This window comes from Numida meleagris, chromosome 1, assembly GCF_002078875.1.
Source record: "Numida meleagris isolate 19003 breed g44 Domestic line chromosome 1, NumMel1.0, whole genome shotgun sequence".
In the NCBI taxonomy this organism is placed as follows: Eukaryota; Metazoa; Chordata; class Aves; order Galliformes; family Numididae; genus Numida; species Numida meleagris.
In genome coordinates, this window is record NC_034409.1 from 104,618,487 (window position 1) to 104,632,963 (window position 14,477).

At 38.3% G+C, this 14,477-nt stretch overlaps 1 protein-coding gene across 6 annotated transcripts in view; it reads left to right on the top strand.

Annotated features, from left to right (window-relative positions):
* The window catches only part of DOPEY2 (dopey family member 2), a 46,383-nt gene that overhangs the window by 15,175 nt on the left and 16,731 nt on the right, over positions 1 to 14,477 (top strand). For 3 of the 6 annotated variants that reach the window (XM_021405159.1, XM_021405153.1, XM_021405172.1), the window contains 11 exons: positions 2,187 to 2,307; positions 2,749 to 2,868; positions 3,439 to 3,544; positions 3,979 to 4,170; positions 4,879 to 5,560; positions 7,022 to 7,293; positions 8,062 to 8,214; positions 9,201 to 9,301; positions 9,953 to 10,143; positions 11,557 to 13,156; positions 13,826 to 13,937. In XM_021405159.1, the coding sequence (XP_021260834.1) occupies positions 2,187 to 2,307; positions 2,749 to 2,868; positions 3,439 to 3,544; positions 3,979 to 4,170; positions 4,879 to 5,560; positions 7,022 to 7,293; positions 8,062 to 8,214; positions 9,201 to 9,301; positions 9,953 to 10,143; positions 11,557 to 13,156; positions 13,826 to 13,937 (3,650 nt within the window). Of the gene's footprint in view, positions 1 to 378; positions 528 to 2,186; positions 2,308 to 2,748; positions 2,869 to 3,438; positions 3,545 to 3,978; positions 4,171 to 4,878; positions 5,561 to 7,021; positions 7,294 to 8,061; positions 8,215 to 9,200; positions 9,302 to 9,952; positions 10,144 to 11,556; positions 13,157 to 13,825; positions 13,938 to 14,477 lie in introns of those variants that run through there. The other 3 variants (XM_021405181.1, XM_021405190.1, XM_021405168.1) reach the window with 3 other exon arrangements.

Genomic DNA, 14,477 nt, shown 5'->3' on the forward strand with positions numbered 1-14,477 from the left:
AGAACCTTCCGCTGTGCCCAGATCTGCAATCTGAGAGTCCAGTTCAAAAGAGCTACTACTATCCTAGCTTCAGTATTCTGCTCTATTCATTTCTTGGAGCTTAATCGCTTAGGTTTAATGTCAGTCATCTCTACATTCTGTCTTGTAAAAAGACTTCTATCTGAAAAACTGCCAGTACTGCTTTTTCCTGGGTTTGTTTTTTCTGTTAGGCCTTTCCGTAGACCTGCATCACTCTAATGACTGCATTGTTTTTCCAGACAGCTTAGTCCCCCAGGCAGCTAGTTTACAGTGCTACTGCTGCCAAAATGGGCAGTACCATTTACCTGCAGCTGCTCCAGGTGGAAATAACCTGCTCTGGGTGTGGGAGACGGAGGTGCCTCTGTCAGTGGCATAGTGTGCTTGCACTGGCCTGCTGCTGCTGTGGGAGCTATAGTCTGAGGCTTCGTGACTGAGCTGTGAAGAATTTCCTCCTCTTCCTCATCACATGTCTGTGCTGTTGTCTGCATGAATTTCCCAGCTCAGCAAGGGTGAGACCCTGCCAGCCTGCCCTTCAAAGGTGTCAAAAAAAAAAGGGGGGGGTTGACAAAATTAGAATTTCATGGTATTCTTATAAGAACCATGTATTGATAAGTCTTTGAAATTATATTATGTGGATCTGATGGATACGAGAGTTTAACAGGTAGTTTTTAGAAGCCAGTGTAGTCTTAATGACTGACAGTGTTCTTCAGCATTCTAGGTGTTATTCTGGATAAAGATGTTACTGTTGACTAAGCCTGTAGTCTGTACCACAAATAAAACGCATATACTGAGTCTAAACTCTTGATTTAGAGGCTTCAGTGTCTATTAAGATTGTCCTCTTCAGCACACCTCCTGTTAAGTATTATCAAAACGTTGCCTGGAAAAATGAGAATTCTGTACTAATTACCTATTAAATGAATGCTACCTTCATAGAGGCCGTTGTTAGTCTGTTTATCAAGTGGTGCTTATGTCTCCTACAGCTGTTAATTTCTTTTTTAAAGAACATCTGAAAAATGGTTGTGATTAAAGCATACAGGATAAAGCATTTTTATTTCCTGAAAAAAATGTTGAAGGAAGAACACTTGACTAAGGTTGTTGGATAAGTCAAGTAATTTACAATCTAATTTAGAAAGCAGATGACAGATACTGTCCTATTGTATGTTTTATTTTGCTGATGGTCATTGTTAATCTGAACCACAAATAAGGATTATTTATCTGACCTGCATTATATGGTTTACTCTTTCTGTTTCAATCAGCACAGAAATGATAACTTCTTGAGCCTTAAACCTGTATAACTTACACTTCCTTTTCAAATGAATTTAGCAATAGGACTTTAAAAAAAAAAAAAAAGGCAAAATAAAACAGCAAGGATCTTTGACCTTTTCTGATACTTAGTCATGTAACTTTCTTTTTTTCCTGTAGAAACACTAATTGGAATGCTTTATATACTTTTTTTTAATAGCTCCCTATTTGATATACTGTACATGTTAATTGTTCACCTTTATGCACAATTTTACATAAAAACAAAGATGTGCTGACCCATGAAAATCAGGTGCAGATGTCAGCACACAGCTAACTTGTGGGTTCTTCTTAAAACTGTGTATAAAAAAACGCATGTTATGGTTATATTTATGCATCTGAGCTTTCCCAGTTACAGTTACTTTCCCAGATTTTGTTCCTCAAAATTTAATCATGGCTACTACGCTGAATGTGTATTGGGAAATTTGCTCGTTTTCCTCATAGTTATAGATACAGTGATTGTTTTTGGCACGTGAACTGCAGGTTTGCAGTATGCTTATACCCACTTACAATGACTGCAGTATATGTGTTTTACTGAAGTGTCTTGAATGTAACGTAGAATCAGTGCTATGGCTTTCCAAGTACCACTTTAAAAGCTCCTAAAAATGAAACACAGAGTATTTTAAAATTAAAAACAAACAAAAAAAATCCCTGTAAGTAATTTTTCATTTTAACTGAGATGTTTCCAAAAGTCTGATGTTTTAAAAAGCCACATAATCATTTTCTTTATACTTAAAAACTCATGTTGTTTTTTTTTTTTTTTAATCTAGTTACCCCTAATTTAAGTTTATACAAGCTTGTAACTGAACTACCTAGCAATGGCTTTAGTACAATTGCAAGATTATTTTATTTTTTTTCTTAAATTGTAGGGCCACAGGTTGTTGGGGACCTCTTTCTTGAAGTTATTAGGGCCTTTTATTCCTACTGCAAGGATGCGCTTGGTTCTGATCTCAAACTTAGCTACAATCAAAGTGGCAACGTACTTGCAAGGTACAACTAAAAGTTTTCAATTATAAACTGAAATGGTGTCTTATATATTAAGCCAAGTTAATAAAAACTAACCTAATAAAGCAAATTTAGGTTTTGAAAGCTAAGTAGTCTTCTACATAAAATACCAGATTTCTTATGACTTCCCTAGCATTTTCCGCACGCACACTTGATTTCTTTGATTAGCAGAGAGGAAACTAAAGAACACTGCTTATCATTGGTGTTGATGAAGTTCAGTAAGGTTTGATTTCTTTCATCTTGGAGGATACACAAAGTTTAGCCATTCCCGAATTGCTTAGTCCTTGGATTAAAGCAATCAATTTCTTGTAGGAGAAAGAAGTTGTGAGAGTACATCAGCTAATGCTGTAACATACATGCTCTTAAAATCTTTGCTGATACCATTTTTCTTTTTCTCTTTTTTTTCTTTTTTTTCCTTCCACACAGTGCAATCAAAGAGAACAAAAATGCTTCAGAAATTGTCAAAACAGTCAATGTGTTGATTACATCCTTAAGCACAGATTTTCTTTGGGATTACATGACCAAATGTTTCGAAAATTGTTTCAGGTATTTATGTTATCCAAAAATAGAACACCTTCCCTCCCCAGAAATGATGCAAAACAGCTATCTGTGTAAGATCGTAAAGTTTATCAAAACATTTAAATTCTGGTAGGGCCTTAGTACGTGTTCGAATCAGATAGATGTATGTGTTGCATCCTGAAATAATTAAAGAATGCAAACAAATAATAATTGCATGCAAAAAAATAAATAAATAAAAGAAGGAATTACGTTTAATAGCCGCTAGAGTTGGGAAAGACTTAAAAGGAGAGGTGGACAGGGAAAATACTTCTGTCTTTTTTGGGAGAACAAGTCTATCCTTTGTCATTTTTTTTAAATGTAAGACAGAAGGTTATACTTAGAAACATAGCCTATAGAGATTTGATCTGAAAATTACAAGCACTTTAGCATCTCATATGCATGCAGCAATTTAGGTGGTTTTGGACAGAATGCTTTACGCTGCTGTATTAGACATTCCTTTTTACTTTAGAAGGCCTAACTGTTCTGCTGAAAGTGTTCCATTGTAACAAGAATTTTGACAGGGAAATTTTTTTAAAATGATGTCTATCTCCATGCTAGAAAGAAATCCACACAGACGAGAGATCCTCTTGAAAATGTTAGCATGCCTCCTACAGTTTCAGAACTCTGCACGTTATTGGTGTTTCTTCTCGACGTGATTCCTTTGGTAAGGCAACTGACCATTAACTATTTAGATGTCTTTAGATGCCTAAGAACAAACAATTAGTAGGTTATATATATAATGGAAGCAAGCAAGCGTGCATATGTGCATGTATGACATGTTTGGCAAAGTGTGGTTTCACGTGCTGACTTCTATACGGTTATCCTTGCTATTGCCTAGAAAAATAATTGCTATTTCAAATTATGGTGATTCAATGAAAGGAATGAGACTTTGTCTCTTAGTAGCTGGTTGACTGTCGTAACTCTTTTAGGGTATGATCTGTTTTTTATCATATAAAATGAAGGAAAAAGAATATGTCTGAAGCAAATTTGTACAGTTTAACTATTCATGAACTGATGTTAGCAACGATTAACCAGTGTTACTACACAGATAAATAATAATGTCTGATAACTATTTTAAAGAATGCTCATTTATTTTAGGAACTCTACTCTGAAGTGCAGACACAGTACCTTCCCCAGATGCTCAGTTATATGGTGCAATCTCTCCTGGAAAACATGGAGGTATTAGGTTTGCCAGAACTCTCTCATGCCTTAAAGACATGTTTTAAGGTGCTTAGCAAAGTGCAAATGCCTCCTTCCTATTTGGACATTGAAACGGGAAGTAGAAATGGGGTAAGTATTTCTCAAGTACTTAGTGATATGTAAAATTGTTAGTGACAAGTCTTGTTTTTAAATGCTAGTTCTCTAAACTTAAATGTAGATGATAACAGAAGCAAGATAGATTTACAAAACTTATTTTATTTGTCCCCTTACAGATTACTCAGTGTCCTGTAATTATTGTTGGGTATCCGTTTCTGATTTGTTTGGGTTATTTGTGAGGGTGAAGAAGTCTTGTCTGAAAAAGTGGCTGTAATCCTATGTGTTAAGAAAAGTGTGCTTTTAATAGTATTGAAAGGCACACAGCATCATGCAGTTCTTAAAGATAAGAGTTGCCAACTCAAGCTCAGCATTACAGCTGGTTAGCTCTACAATGCTTTTGATTAATATTTTAGTTTAACACAGTGTGGAATTAGTTGGGTGCAAGAGACTGTGATGGCAAATGAGGAATCAATGGTATGAAGTGGTCACACGAGCGCAGCCTTAAAGTTTTTCAGTACAACAAAGAAATGCATTTGACTGAAACTAATCCAACGTAAGTAATACTGTTCCAGTTGTGAAGTGGATTTAAGGAAACATTTCCATTTGCTAAGCATCTGTAGACAGGGATCTGTTGATGTGAGGACTACACAAACATTTGTTACGTTTTAAATGCAATTGAACTGAACTGCTTATCAGTGACTAAATACTATCACATTAATTATGTTAATGTTTCTGTTTTAGAGCCCGGTGAAAAAGGAAAATGGGGATGTAACCTCAGAGACTAAGTCCGTGCTGCAGGAGGAGGATGAGACTCCATTCCCTCCCCTGAAGTCAGAAGACAGTGGCATTGGTCTAAGTGCTTCCTCCCCAGAGCTCTCTCAGCACTTAGGAGTGCCGACTGTGACGCTTGAGAGAGATGATGTCTGGAAAAAAGGCGGGAGCATTCAGAAGACTTTGCATTGCATCCAAGAGCTGGTTGCCAAGTTTTCCAGTAAATACATTTTTGGAGTGCAGTTTCAAGAAGCAAATAATGAAAGCATCTCAGCAATTAGTATGAGTGGAAAAGAGAAAAAGGAAAATGGCTACAGATTATCTGAGAGTGCCAGCAAGAAAAAGATTGCAAAGCAAATCACTGTACCTCAGTTTAAACAAATGCTTTCAGAATTGTTCTCAGTTCGAGGGTCACCATTCAAGAACAAGAGTTCTAACCTTCTTTCTTCTGACTGCAACTCTGATAATAGAAAAGAAAAGGAGGAAGACTGGGACTTGGAACAAGTGATGCTTGTCTTGGGACCCCTTAGAGCTGACTGTAAGGAAGCTTTTGCTGCAGCTTGTCACCTTCTGTTGGATTGTACCACATTCCCAGTCTATCTTTCAGAGGAGGAAATGGAACAGTTGTATATCTCTTTGTTTCAGTTTCCTGGTAAGAAAAGATTCCTTTCATGGACAACTTGTGCATTTGAGAATACAAATTACAGTGTGAGCTCAGTTACTTGCAAGAGATGAGATCAGTAGTAATGCCTTTTGACCGGACTGAAGGCAAGTTGCCTATGAATTCAGGATTTACCTCATCAGTGTATATTTTGTCTTGGGGATATGGGACAATTCTTCTCAAGCATTTTTAATGAATGTTCTTTTGAAAAGTTTCACTACAAAACTTGTAGGTGAAGGGATGAGAAGGTCTTCTGGCCTGGAGCGTTTGTGGCAGGATTCAGAAGTTTCAACAAATCCATAAAAAAGAAGCATTAGAGGCTGATGGACTAAATGGAAAACCGGAGCCCTAAACCATACTAGTAGCAAAACATCCATTTTCCTAACCTTACAGTTCAAAGGAATTTGATTTAAGCTAACATACAAAAAAAAAAATCTTTTATGATTGAAGGGCCTGTCTGTGCTGGGAATTTTCATTAGGTTTAGCAGCAGTTACTGGCTTGAAGGCTTGTTGACAAGATTGTTTTGTAGTAAAGGGAAAGGTGGGAAACTGAGATTTGTGTCCTCCACCTCACTACAAATTTCTGGTGTCTTCCTTAGCAAAGCAGTGATATGCTTATCATTTACGTGGGTGAGCTCTCTACTTGACATGGATGCTTGCATATTTGCCTTCCACTTGATTAAGCAATTTAGCTGCACTGAGTTTGCCTAGGTGGTTTGCTTACATACTTGTGTTTCTTTGGAATGTTGTCCTAAGATTATAGAAATTTATTTTCAATATAATTTTCAACTGCGCAGCCTGGGGAAACAGTAGAGTTTAAAGGCAAAAGGAGAGAGACCCTCTAATAATGAAGGTGTAGGCTGAATGCAATACAGAAGTTGTCTGATGTGAAGAAGGAATAGTATTTGTTTCATTCTGGTGGTAAAGTAGTTAAAACATTTGTCTTTGAAGCTGGAGGTGTGAATTAATACTTCAGACTGTGTCTGGTCAAGTCCTAATAAAATGTTATCTGATTATTCATGCAGCAGAGCTAAAAGTGGCCTGACATGCTATTATTCATATCAGTTCCTTGTGTGCTTTATGGTTACTGAAATGATATGCCTCAATGCTGCTCCAGGGAGCCACTTTAGATCAGCAGACCTCTGTTGTTATTTTTTACAATGACAGCTGGAAAATAGCAGCTGTAAAAACTAGTTGTGTGTAAACAATCCGGAAAGCAGAAATCTACTTGTTACTGGGTCATTGAGGTCCTTTCTGCTAGGAGAGGTAGGGAAGAAGTACACTTTGCTTTGAAGAGAGCTCTTGCAAAGTAAGGGACCTTATGATAGCATCACAGCTGAATCTAGGCAGTCATTTTTGTCTCTTGGTCCTGTGAGCTATACTGAAGAATAGTTAGAAATAAAACTATAACCTTTGGGTTACTCAAACTTTTTTTCTCGCTTATCTTCTGAGGAGGTTGTGATGCCAGCTTCCCACTGTGGCTGAAGTCCTTAATGACAATATGCTGCTGTGTGAATGACTGCTACATTCAGAATGTGTCCATCTTCACGCTGCTGGAGGTGATCAACCATTCCCAGTCACTGGCACTTGTGATAGAAGACCGAATAAAGCGGTACAAAGTCTCTGGCCACAACCCCTTCCTTGGAAAGCTGCAGATGGTCACACTTCCACCCATTGCTCCTGGAGTTCTAAAGATCATCTCAGAGAAAACAGATTTCTACCAGGTGTCGACTTTCTCTTTATTACTGCCCAGCTGTAAAATCCAAGGATGGGGTGGGAAAGGAAATAGTGTCCATATGAATGTTTGGACCAAAATATTTACTGCTGGTTTTTTTTGTTTTGTTTTCCTTTGGCTTTCACAAGCATTTGAAAGAAATTGCATTCTTACTTATGTACCTCACAGTAAGATGTTCGAAAGTGACAGGTTATTTTTAAATTGCTAGTTGTTTGTGTCCGAATTCTTGAGATGGAGGTAGACTTGAAGGGCTGTTTCATTAGCCTAAGCACTATACTTCAGAGAATTCAGATACCACTCAAAGTTTTCGGTAAGAGTCACTGCTAGTGGGTAAATAATAATGAGAACATTCCTTTCTCTTTGTTTTGATTGCATCTATTTCAAAGATGCTTTCCTCATCTCAACCATTTGTTGGTATGAGAGTTCATTCCAAGCTCTTACTGTTTATTACTTTGCTTCCAGCTGCTGTGCCTGATGAGTGTAATCTGTTTTGACCCAGAAAACAGAAGCAGAAGTGCTTTCATAAACTCTGGTGCATGTCTATTTGAATTACCTGCCCTCTAATACTGGAGTTGGAAAGTTGCATTCCTTTAGGTCTAAGTGTGTGACCTGAATTTTTGCTCTTTGCAAGAAGATTTGGAAATACCTTTCAGCAACAGAGTGCTTTTACGCAATAGAAAGCTCTTAAGTAAGTGAAGAAATGACTTTATTATTGCCCATTCATTTTATTTTATTTATTGTTTTTACTGTACCCTAGAAAGTAGCCTGTGTGCTCTGGAATCAGCTGAACAAAGAGACACGAGAACATCATATTGCCTGTGTGGAACTTTTCTATAGGCTGCATTGCTTGGCACCATCAGCAAATATCTGTGAAGACATTATATGCCACGCACTATTGGATCATGATAAAGTAGGTCTTGTATTCATTGAAGCCCCTTCATCACTGTAGAGTTCTTCCAGTGCTTCCCAAACTGCATCCAGTTCCCTTCCATCCCATGGTCTTTGGTCCAGTGGTCCCTCTGTCTCTCAGCAGACTCTCTGTCCACTCTACTACAGTTCCTTGGGACTACTGTTAGATTGAATACAGGCTGTATCAGTCAGTGCTGGAACATCTTCAGTTTTGGCCCAAATAATTTAGCATCTAGAAACTTGTAGTTTTTAGCATTATTTCCAGGATGATCCAGCCCCACAATTGACTCTTAGTCCAACAAAACATGACTTTGGGTAGGTGTATGCCAGCATAATGTTGACCCCGTGTCTGCCTTAATATTTAGTTCTCATATTAAGTAAGCTGTATTTAAACTAAGCCAGTTCTTAATTACTTTATTTGCCTGCTTTAATGACAGAACAGTTCTTTAATGACTTAGTGTTTGTTTGTGAGAAATGTCTTGCACAACAAAGCTTACAACAGCCTTCTTCAGTCTCCAGTATTGTTTTTGTATCTTTCTACTTGCAATTTTGAAACTTAAAAGTTTGGAAATATTTTAAAGCTTTTCAAACAAAATCACCCATAATAAACAGTACCTGATACAGTGGTGTCTTTCCCATTTGTCATCTAACTTTCAAACCTCCCTAACACCAAACTAAGAGTAAATGTTTATGATACACTAAAGTCCTGAACTACGGTTTTGGTGTATTGACACTTTTTTTTTTTTTGTCTCCTACATCATTTTTTGCTCTGTGACTGTCAAGGTTTGGTTGTGCATTCATGAATATATGGCATTGTGGTTTAGTCTACTACAAAATATGTAAGTGCTCTCAAAATACCTGGGAAGGATTAGTGGTCATCTATATAACAACTAGTGTTCTGCTAGAGGTTTAAAAATCACTAACACTTTACTCAGAGATAAATACTGCAAAAAATAATGTCTGTGTATGTCTTGTTTCCTTGCAAAGGGAACAAGGCTGGAAGCACTGTTCAGATTCTCTGTCATGTGGCACCTGACCAGAGAGATTCAAGGCAGCAGAGTATCTTCTCACAATCGGTCCTTTGATAGGTATTTTCCATTTCCACTCACTTAAGCTTATGTTTATATTATGCTTTTTTCTGTTAATTTTTTCTGGGATGGGAGAAAGTTCTGTAGAGCCATACAAGCAAAAGGAAGACCTTCAGATTCCTTGCACTATTGCTTGCACTCGTTGCATGGTGCACTGAAGAGTAACTTTACATTCTGATGTAAAGGAAGCTTTTATAAAAATAGAAGGAGCTTCTTATATGAAGGGTAACTTGCAGACAATTTTTTTTAGAGTGGGTACTGTTTTTTGTTTTCCTCATAGAAAATAGAACTAGTGGGGGGAAAAAAAACCAACTTATTTTTGTTTAGAATGACTTAATATTGATGAGATAACTTTTGTATGAAATGGAGGCAAAAGCATTAAGAGTTGTCCTAAATATATACGTGAAAGGACTTTAAAGCGTGCTGTTCTTCCACAGTGTGAATGCATGTTTGGCTTTGCTTCTACAAATGCATGTGTAGTTGACCTCAACTCAAGAAAATGTGCATGATCAAGCTATTGTTAGTGGAGATGAGCTGTTGGCTGATGCTTACTTGAACACACACTGTCTGTTCCACGCATCTACTTTGTTATTTGCATTAACTTTTTTAGGGATTTCAGTTGTACTTATTAGTTCTGATTTCTCCATTCAGGTCTCTGTTTGTGGTACTGGACAGTCTCAATTGTTCAGATGGTGCAATTGGTGCTGCAGCACAGGGCTGGCTGATCCGTGCTCTTTCACTTAATGATGTTGCACGGATTCTTGAACCAGTCCTGCTGCTGTTGCTTCATCCAAAGACACAACGCACGTCCATCCACTACATCAAACAGAAAAATTCAACAGGTAAAACTGTTCTTGGACTGAAACTGTAAGTGTTGGTGTAGCATTACATACTTCTGAACACCTGCTGGAGGTGGTCTCTGAACTGCGATGGCATCCTGTCGCACTGGGTTATCTTGCCTCAGTTCTGTAGATTCTTCCTCATCCAGGTACCTCGGGTGATGCCTAAAGCAGAATTCAGGAGTAAGTCATGCTAATTCAAGGACTAATGACAATTTCTGTTGCAGTGGTTGCACCTGCACTGTTGGTTTGGATTGCTTCTTGCTTTGCTCTGGGATCTTGTCCCACACTTCTCATCACCATTCCTAGATGATCCACACTGCATGTGTGTTCACTATTTACAGGATCCCTTCATGAGCAAAACTAGGTTTGCAACCAAATAAAATCCAGGAGCAGTTTGGTGACTGTCAGTCCAGGAACTGTTCCAGTAAGTGGGATGGACAGGCAAATCTTACTCTCTCTGCCAAGTCTTGCCCCACCAGACCATGCACCCTCAATATCTGATTTCTTTCTTTGTTCAGAATATGTTTTTTCTTTATTTTTTTGGATTTTTTTTAGTCAAATTTGACAGTCATTTTAAGATCTATAATGAGAAGCATTATGAACTGCATGTGGTCATATTGGTTCCACATTTGCCACAGCTCGTGTGACAGAGACCTCTGGGGAGTAGCTGTGGAATACTTGGATATATCTATGTATGAACTCAGGGTTTGCTCCAAGTGCAGAATCCTGGCTGGCAGCCTATTTAGGTTTGGGATTGCTGGGAGCAGCGTGGCTATGAGATGCCCTGCATCATTTGGCCCAAGTAGCCAAGGTTTTTCCTTGGAGTAGATCAGGAATATAGCATATAAGTGTCCAGTATTTTTTTGCAAAGAAACTTCTGTGTCACCTGTCTCTCTCATTACTGTTGCCCTAGCTAGCTGTTTGTATAATTATTTTTGTCTTGATTGGCAAATAATTAGATGACAAATACTGATAGAATCCAAAGGGACCCATTTGGAAGACACTGTAGAAACACCGAGCTAATATATTCCATCCTTGTTCCACAGCATGTAATCAAATCACTTTAGCTCTTTATTCTCATTTCCTTCCTGATCTCAACAAATATTTTATGCTCAGAAAGCATAAAAAAATATTTTCACATCTCAGGCATCATAGCATAAGAAAAACAACACATGCTTAGTGCTGTGATCCTCTTGTCTTGTACTTAGAGTAGCTTAGTACTGCTCTACCACTTTAAAAAAATTGCCTCAAAAATATTTTTTTTTAGCTCTGTTCATTACAATTAATAGTAGAGTAGAGCTGAGTAGCTTTTAAAAATCTTTTATTTTTTCTTACAATAATTTACTCAGTATAGAGAATGTTGTGTGTAGTAGTCCATTATACATTCTTCTTATTTATTTATTTTTTTTTCAGAAGATATACATGATTGGCTTTGCAAGAAGAAGGTCTCCTGGAAAGAATCTGGTGTCTCTGAGAGCAATTCTGAGGAAAACCTCCCATTAAGTCAGTTTACTGCTGTGGATAGAGAAGCAATTTGGGCAGAAGTGGAAAAAGATCCAGAGAAGCTGGAGTTAAAAACTGAACAGTCTGAAAGTGATGCCTCTTGTAATCCTGTAACTTCACATGAGGCAGATGGTGACCAGGATAATAGTGAGCACACAGAATCAGCGGATACCAGCACAGGCCATGACAGTGAAAATACATCCTCTTTTTCTCCTTCTCTGGAGCTGCAAGAAATGAGCAATGAGGACAATGACAGCGGTGCAGCTGATGGCAAAGAGAATATAAACCATGCATTCCTTCCTGAAAGCTCCAAATCCAGTACAGCACTAAACCTTGTGCGTGCTGACTCTGAAAGGACTCAAGCATCAGAATCTCTGTCAAGTGATGAAGAGGTGGACTTGGAGCTCCAGGAAATTACAAACTCTAGGTTGCTCAAGCAGCAGAAGGAAAAACAGGAGATGGCTGAGGCTCTGTTCAAACATATGCTGCTATATTTGCAACCCTATGATTCCAAGAGGGTATTGTATGCTTTTTCTGTTCTGGAGGCGGTGCTTAAAACAAACCCTAAAGAATTTATTGAAGCTGTAGCTAGTACTAGCATGGATACCAGCTCCACTGCACATTTGAATCTTATTTACAATCTCTTAGCTCGTCACCAAGAAGCTCTTGTAGGACAGAGTTTTTATGGCAAGCTTCAGACTCAGTCCCCAACCATGTGTCCCCATTCTCTCCTAATAGAATTGCTCACTTATCTCTGTCTCAGTTTTCTGCGCTCGTATTATCCATGCTACTTGAAGGTTACACACAAAGATGTACTTGGCAACAGAGATGTCCAGGTAAAAAGTGTGGAAGTCTTGATTAGAATGATGACCCAACTGGCTACGATGGCAAAAGCAGCAGAGAATAAGAATGTAGAATTCATACGGAATTTGCTAGGAAGATGCAAAATTCAGGAGTTTGTTCTTCTTTCCTTGTCTGCATCTATGTACACAAGTCAGAAACGGTATGAACTGCTTATGGTAGATGGAGTTAATAACATTCCGGCAGATGATCTTTTTGAAGAGAGCCTAATCAATTTTGGGCATGATCAAATATGGAGCGAACACCCACTCCAGATTGAGTTGCTGAAGCTCTTGCAAGTGTTGATTGTCTTGGAGCACCATCTTGGACAGACTCAAGAGGAGCAGGAGAATCAGCCAGATCTCTCCAGGGAATGGCAGCAGGCTCTTAATTTCCAGCAGGCTATTGGGGCAATGCAGTATGTCTATCCACACCCAATAACTTCACAGGGATTATTTGTCTCTGCTGTTGTTAGAGGTTTGCAACCAGAGTATGGCTATGGGATGCATCCTACTTGGGTAAGCTTAGTCACATGTTCCCTGCCTTATTTTGGGAAGTCTTTAGGCTGGACTGTGGCACCATTTGTTGTACAGATTTGTAAAAACCTGGATGAGCTTGTCAAACAGTATGAAAATGAAGCTGTGAAGATATCTATGAAAACATCCGCAAGGTAAGAGTCTGCAGTGTGGGATTTGTTATGCTGAAACTTTTTTTTTTTTTTAAAGTCCCCTTTACTACAGACTAGTTCATAGTAACTTACTTAGTATTGTGGCTCACTGAGTTTGATCTTTTGATCCTTAAACCCTGCTGCATACACAGGAATCTCACCCACAAGCCTAGATGAGGTGGATGCAGTACTATTGATACAGGGCTCACGGCAGTTGGATGAAGAGAGGAAAGGGGAGTGGCAGCAAGAATGACCAGCATCTGTGATATTGCTTCCTATCCAAGTAGAAGGATAGAAGGTCTCTGTTCTGACAAGATTCAGGATTTTAGAGAACTAACTGGAGACAGAGACCCTGAAGAAGTAAAATACTGTGGTACATTTCAGAACAGGCAGTAAGTAAAAGGAGCAGGGAAAAAGAACTGAACACTGAAGATTCATTTTCAGGTGGGGAATAATATTCTAAAATGTCTAGACAGGTAAATGAGGTTGTCCAAGCACAGTTTGTGAATCCTGTGTTCTGATAATTACTGTCTGTCTGGTCATTCTGATATTCCTTCACAATATTCCATAACTACTGAACAGTAATAGATCTCTGTTGGAATTTTTCATCATGGAAATACCACTTGGACTGCTGAGCTTTTTTTTTCTTTTTTTTTTTTTCCCCTCCAAAAGCTTAACCTCTAAAAGAGAGAATGTTACACCTGATTACCCACTAACCCTTTTGGAAGGTCTGACAACTATTGGTCACTTTTGCCTCCTGGATCACCCTAATCAAACTAAAAAGGTAACTGGTTAATGCCTGCCCTTGCCTACCACTTGCTTGACACCCGCATACTAGTTTGTCAGAGTATGCATCCCTTTTTCACTCAGAGGTGAACTTAAGTAGTAAAGGCAAGCTTGTAGAAGAAAGGTAACCTTAGGGAAGCCTGACAGCACATCAAAAGAAGTGAATTAAGTAAATGTGTAAGGAAGGGGGGAGTTAATTTTCTTTTATTTGAAGAACTGAAAGTTGATTCTAAATAAAGTTGTTTGTGATGATCTTAGTCACACATGTACCAGTCATATGTAGCTTGTCTATAGTTGCTCTGTCATTAACCAAGTCTTCTATTTTCATTAGGGTTAATAAAGTGCTTTCCGATATGTTCCCTAAATTTTTGTTCCTGCAACATCAGGCAGAAGAGGATATAATTCTAACAATTGCCTAGACAGATGTGCACCAAAACATTCAGCAGCCAATTAAATAGACTCTAACAGCAGCAATATAATTCAGAAATAGAAGAGTTTGATTATTTGTGAAGTTGTCATTACAAAAGACTCCTAATTA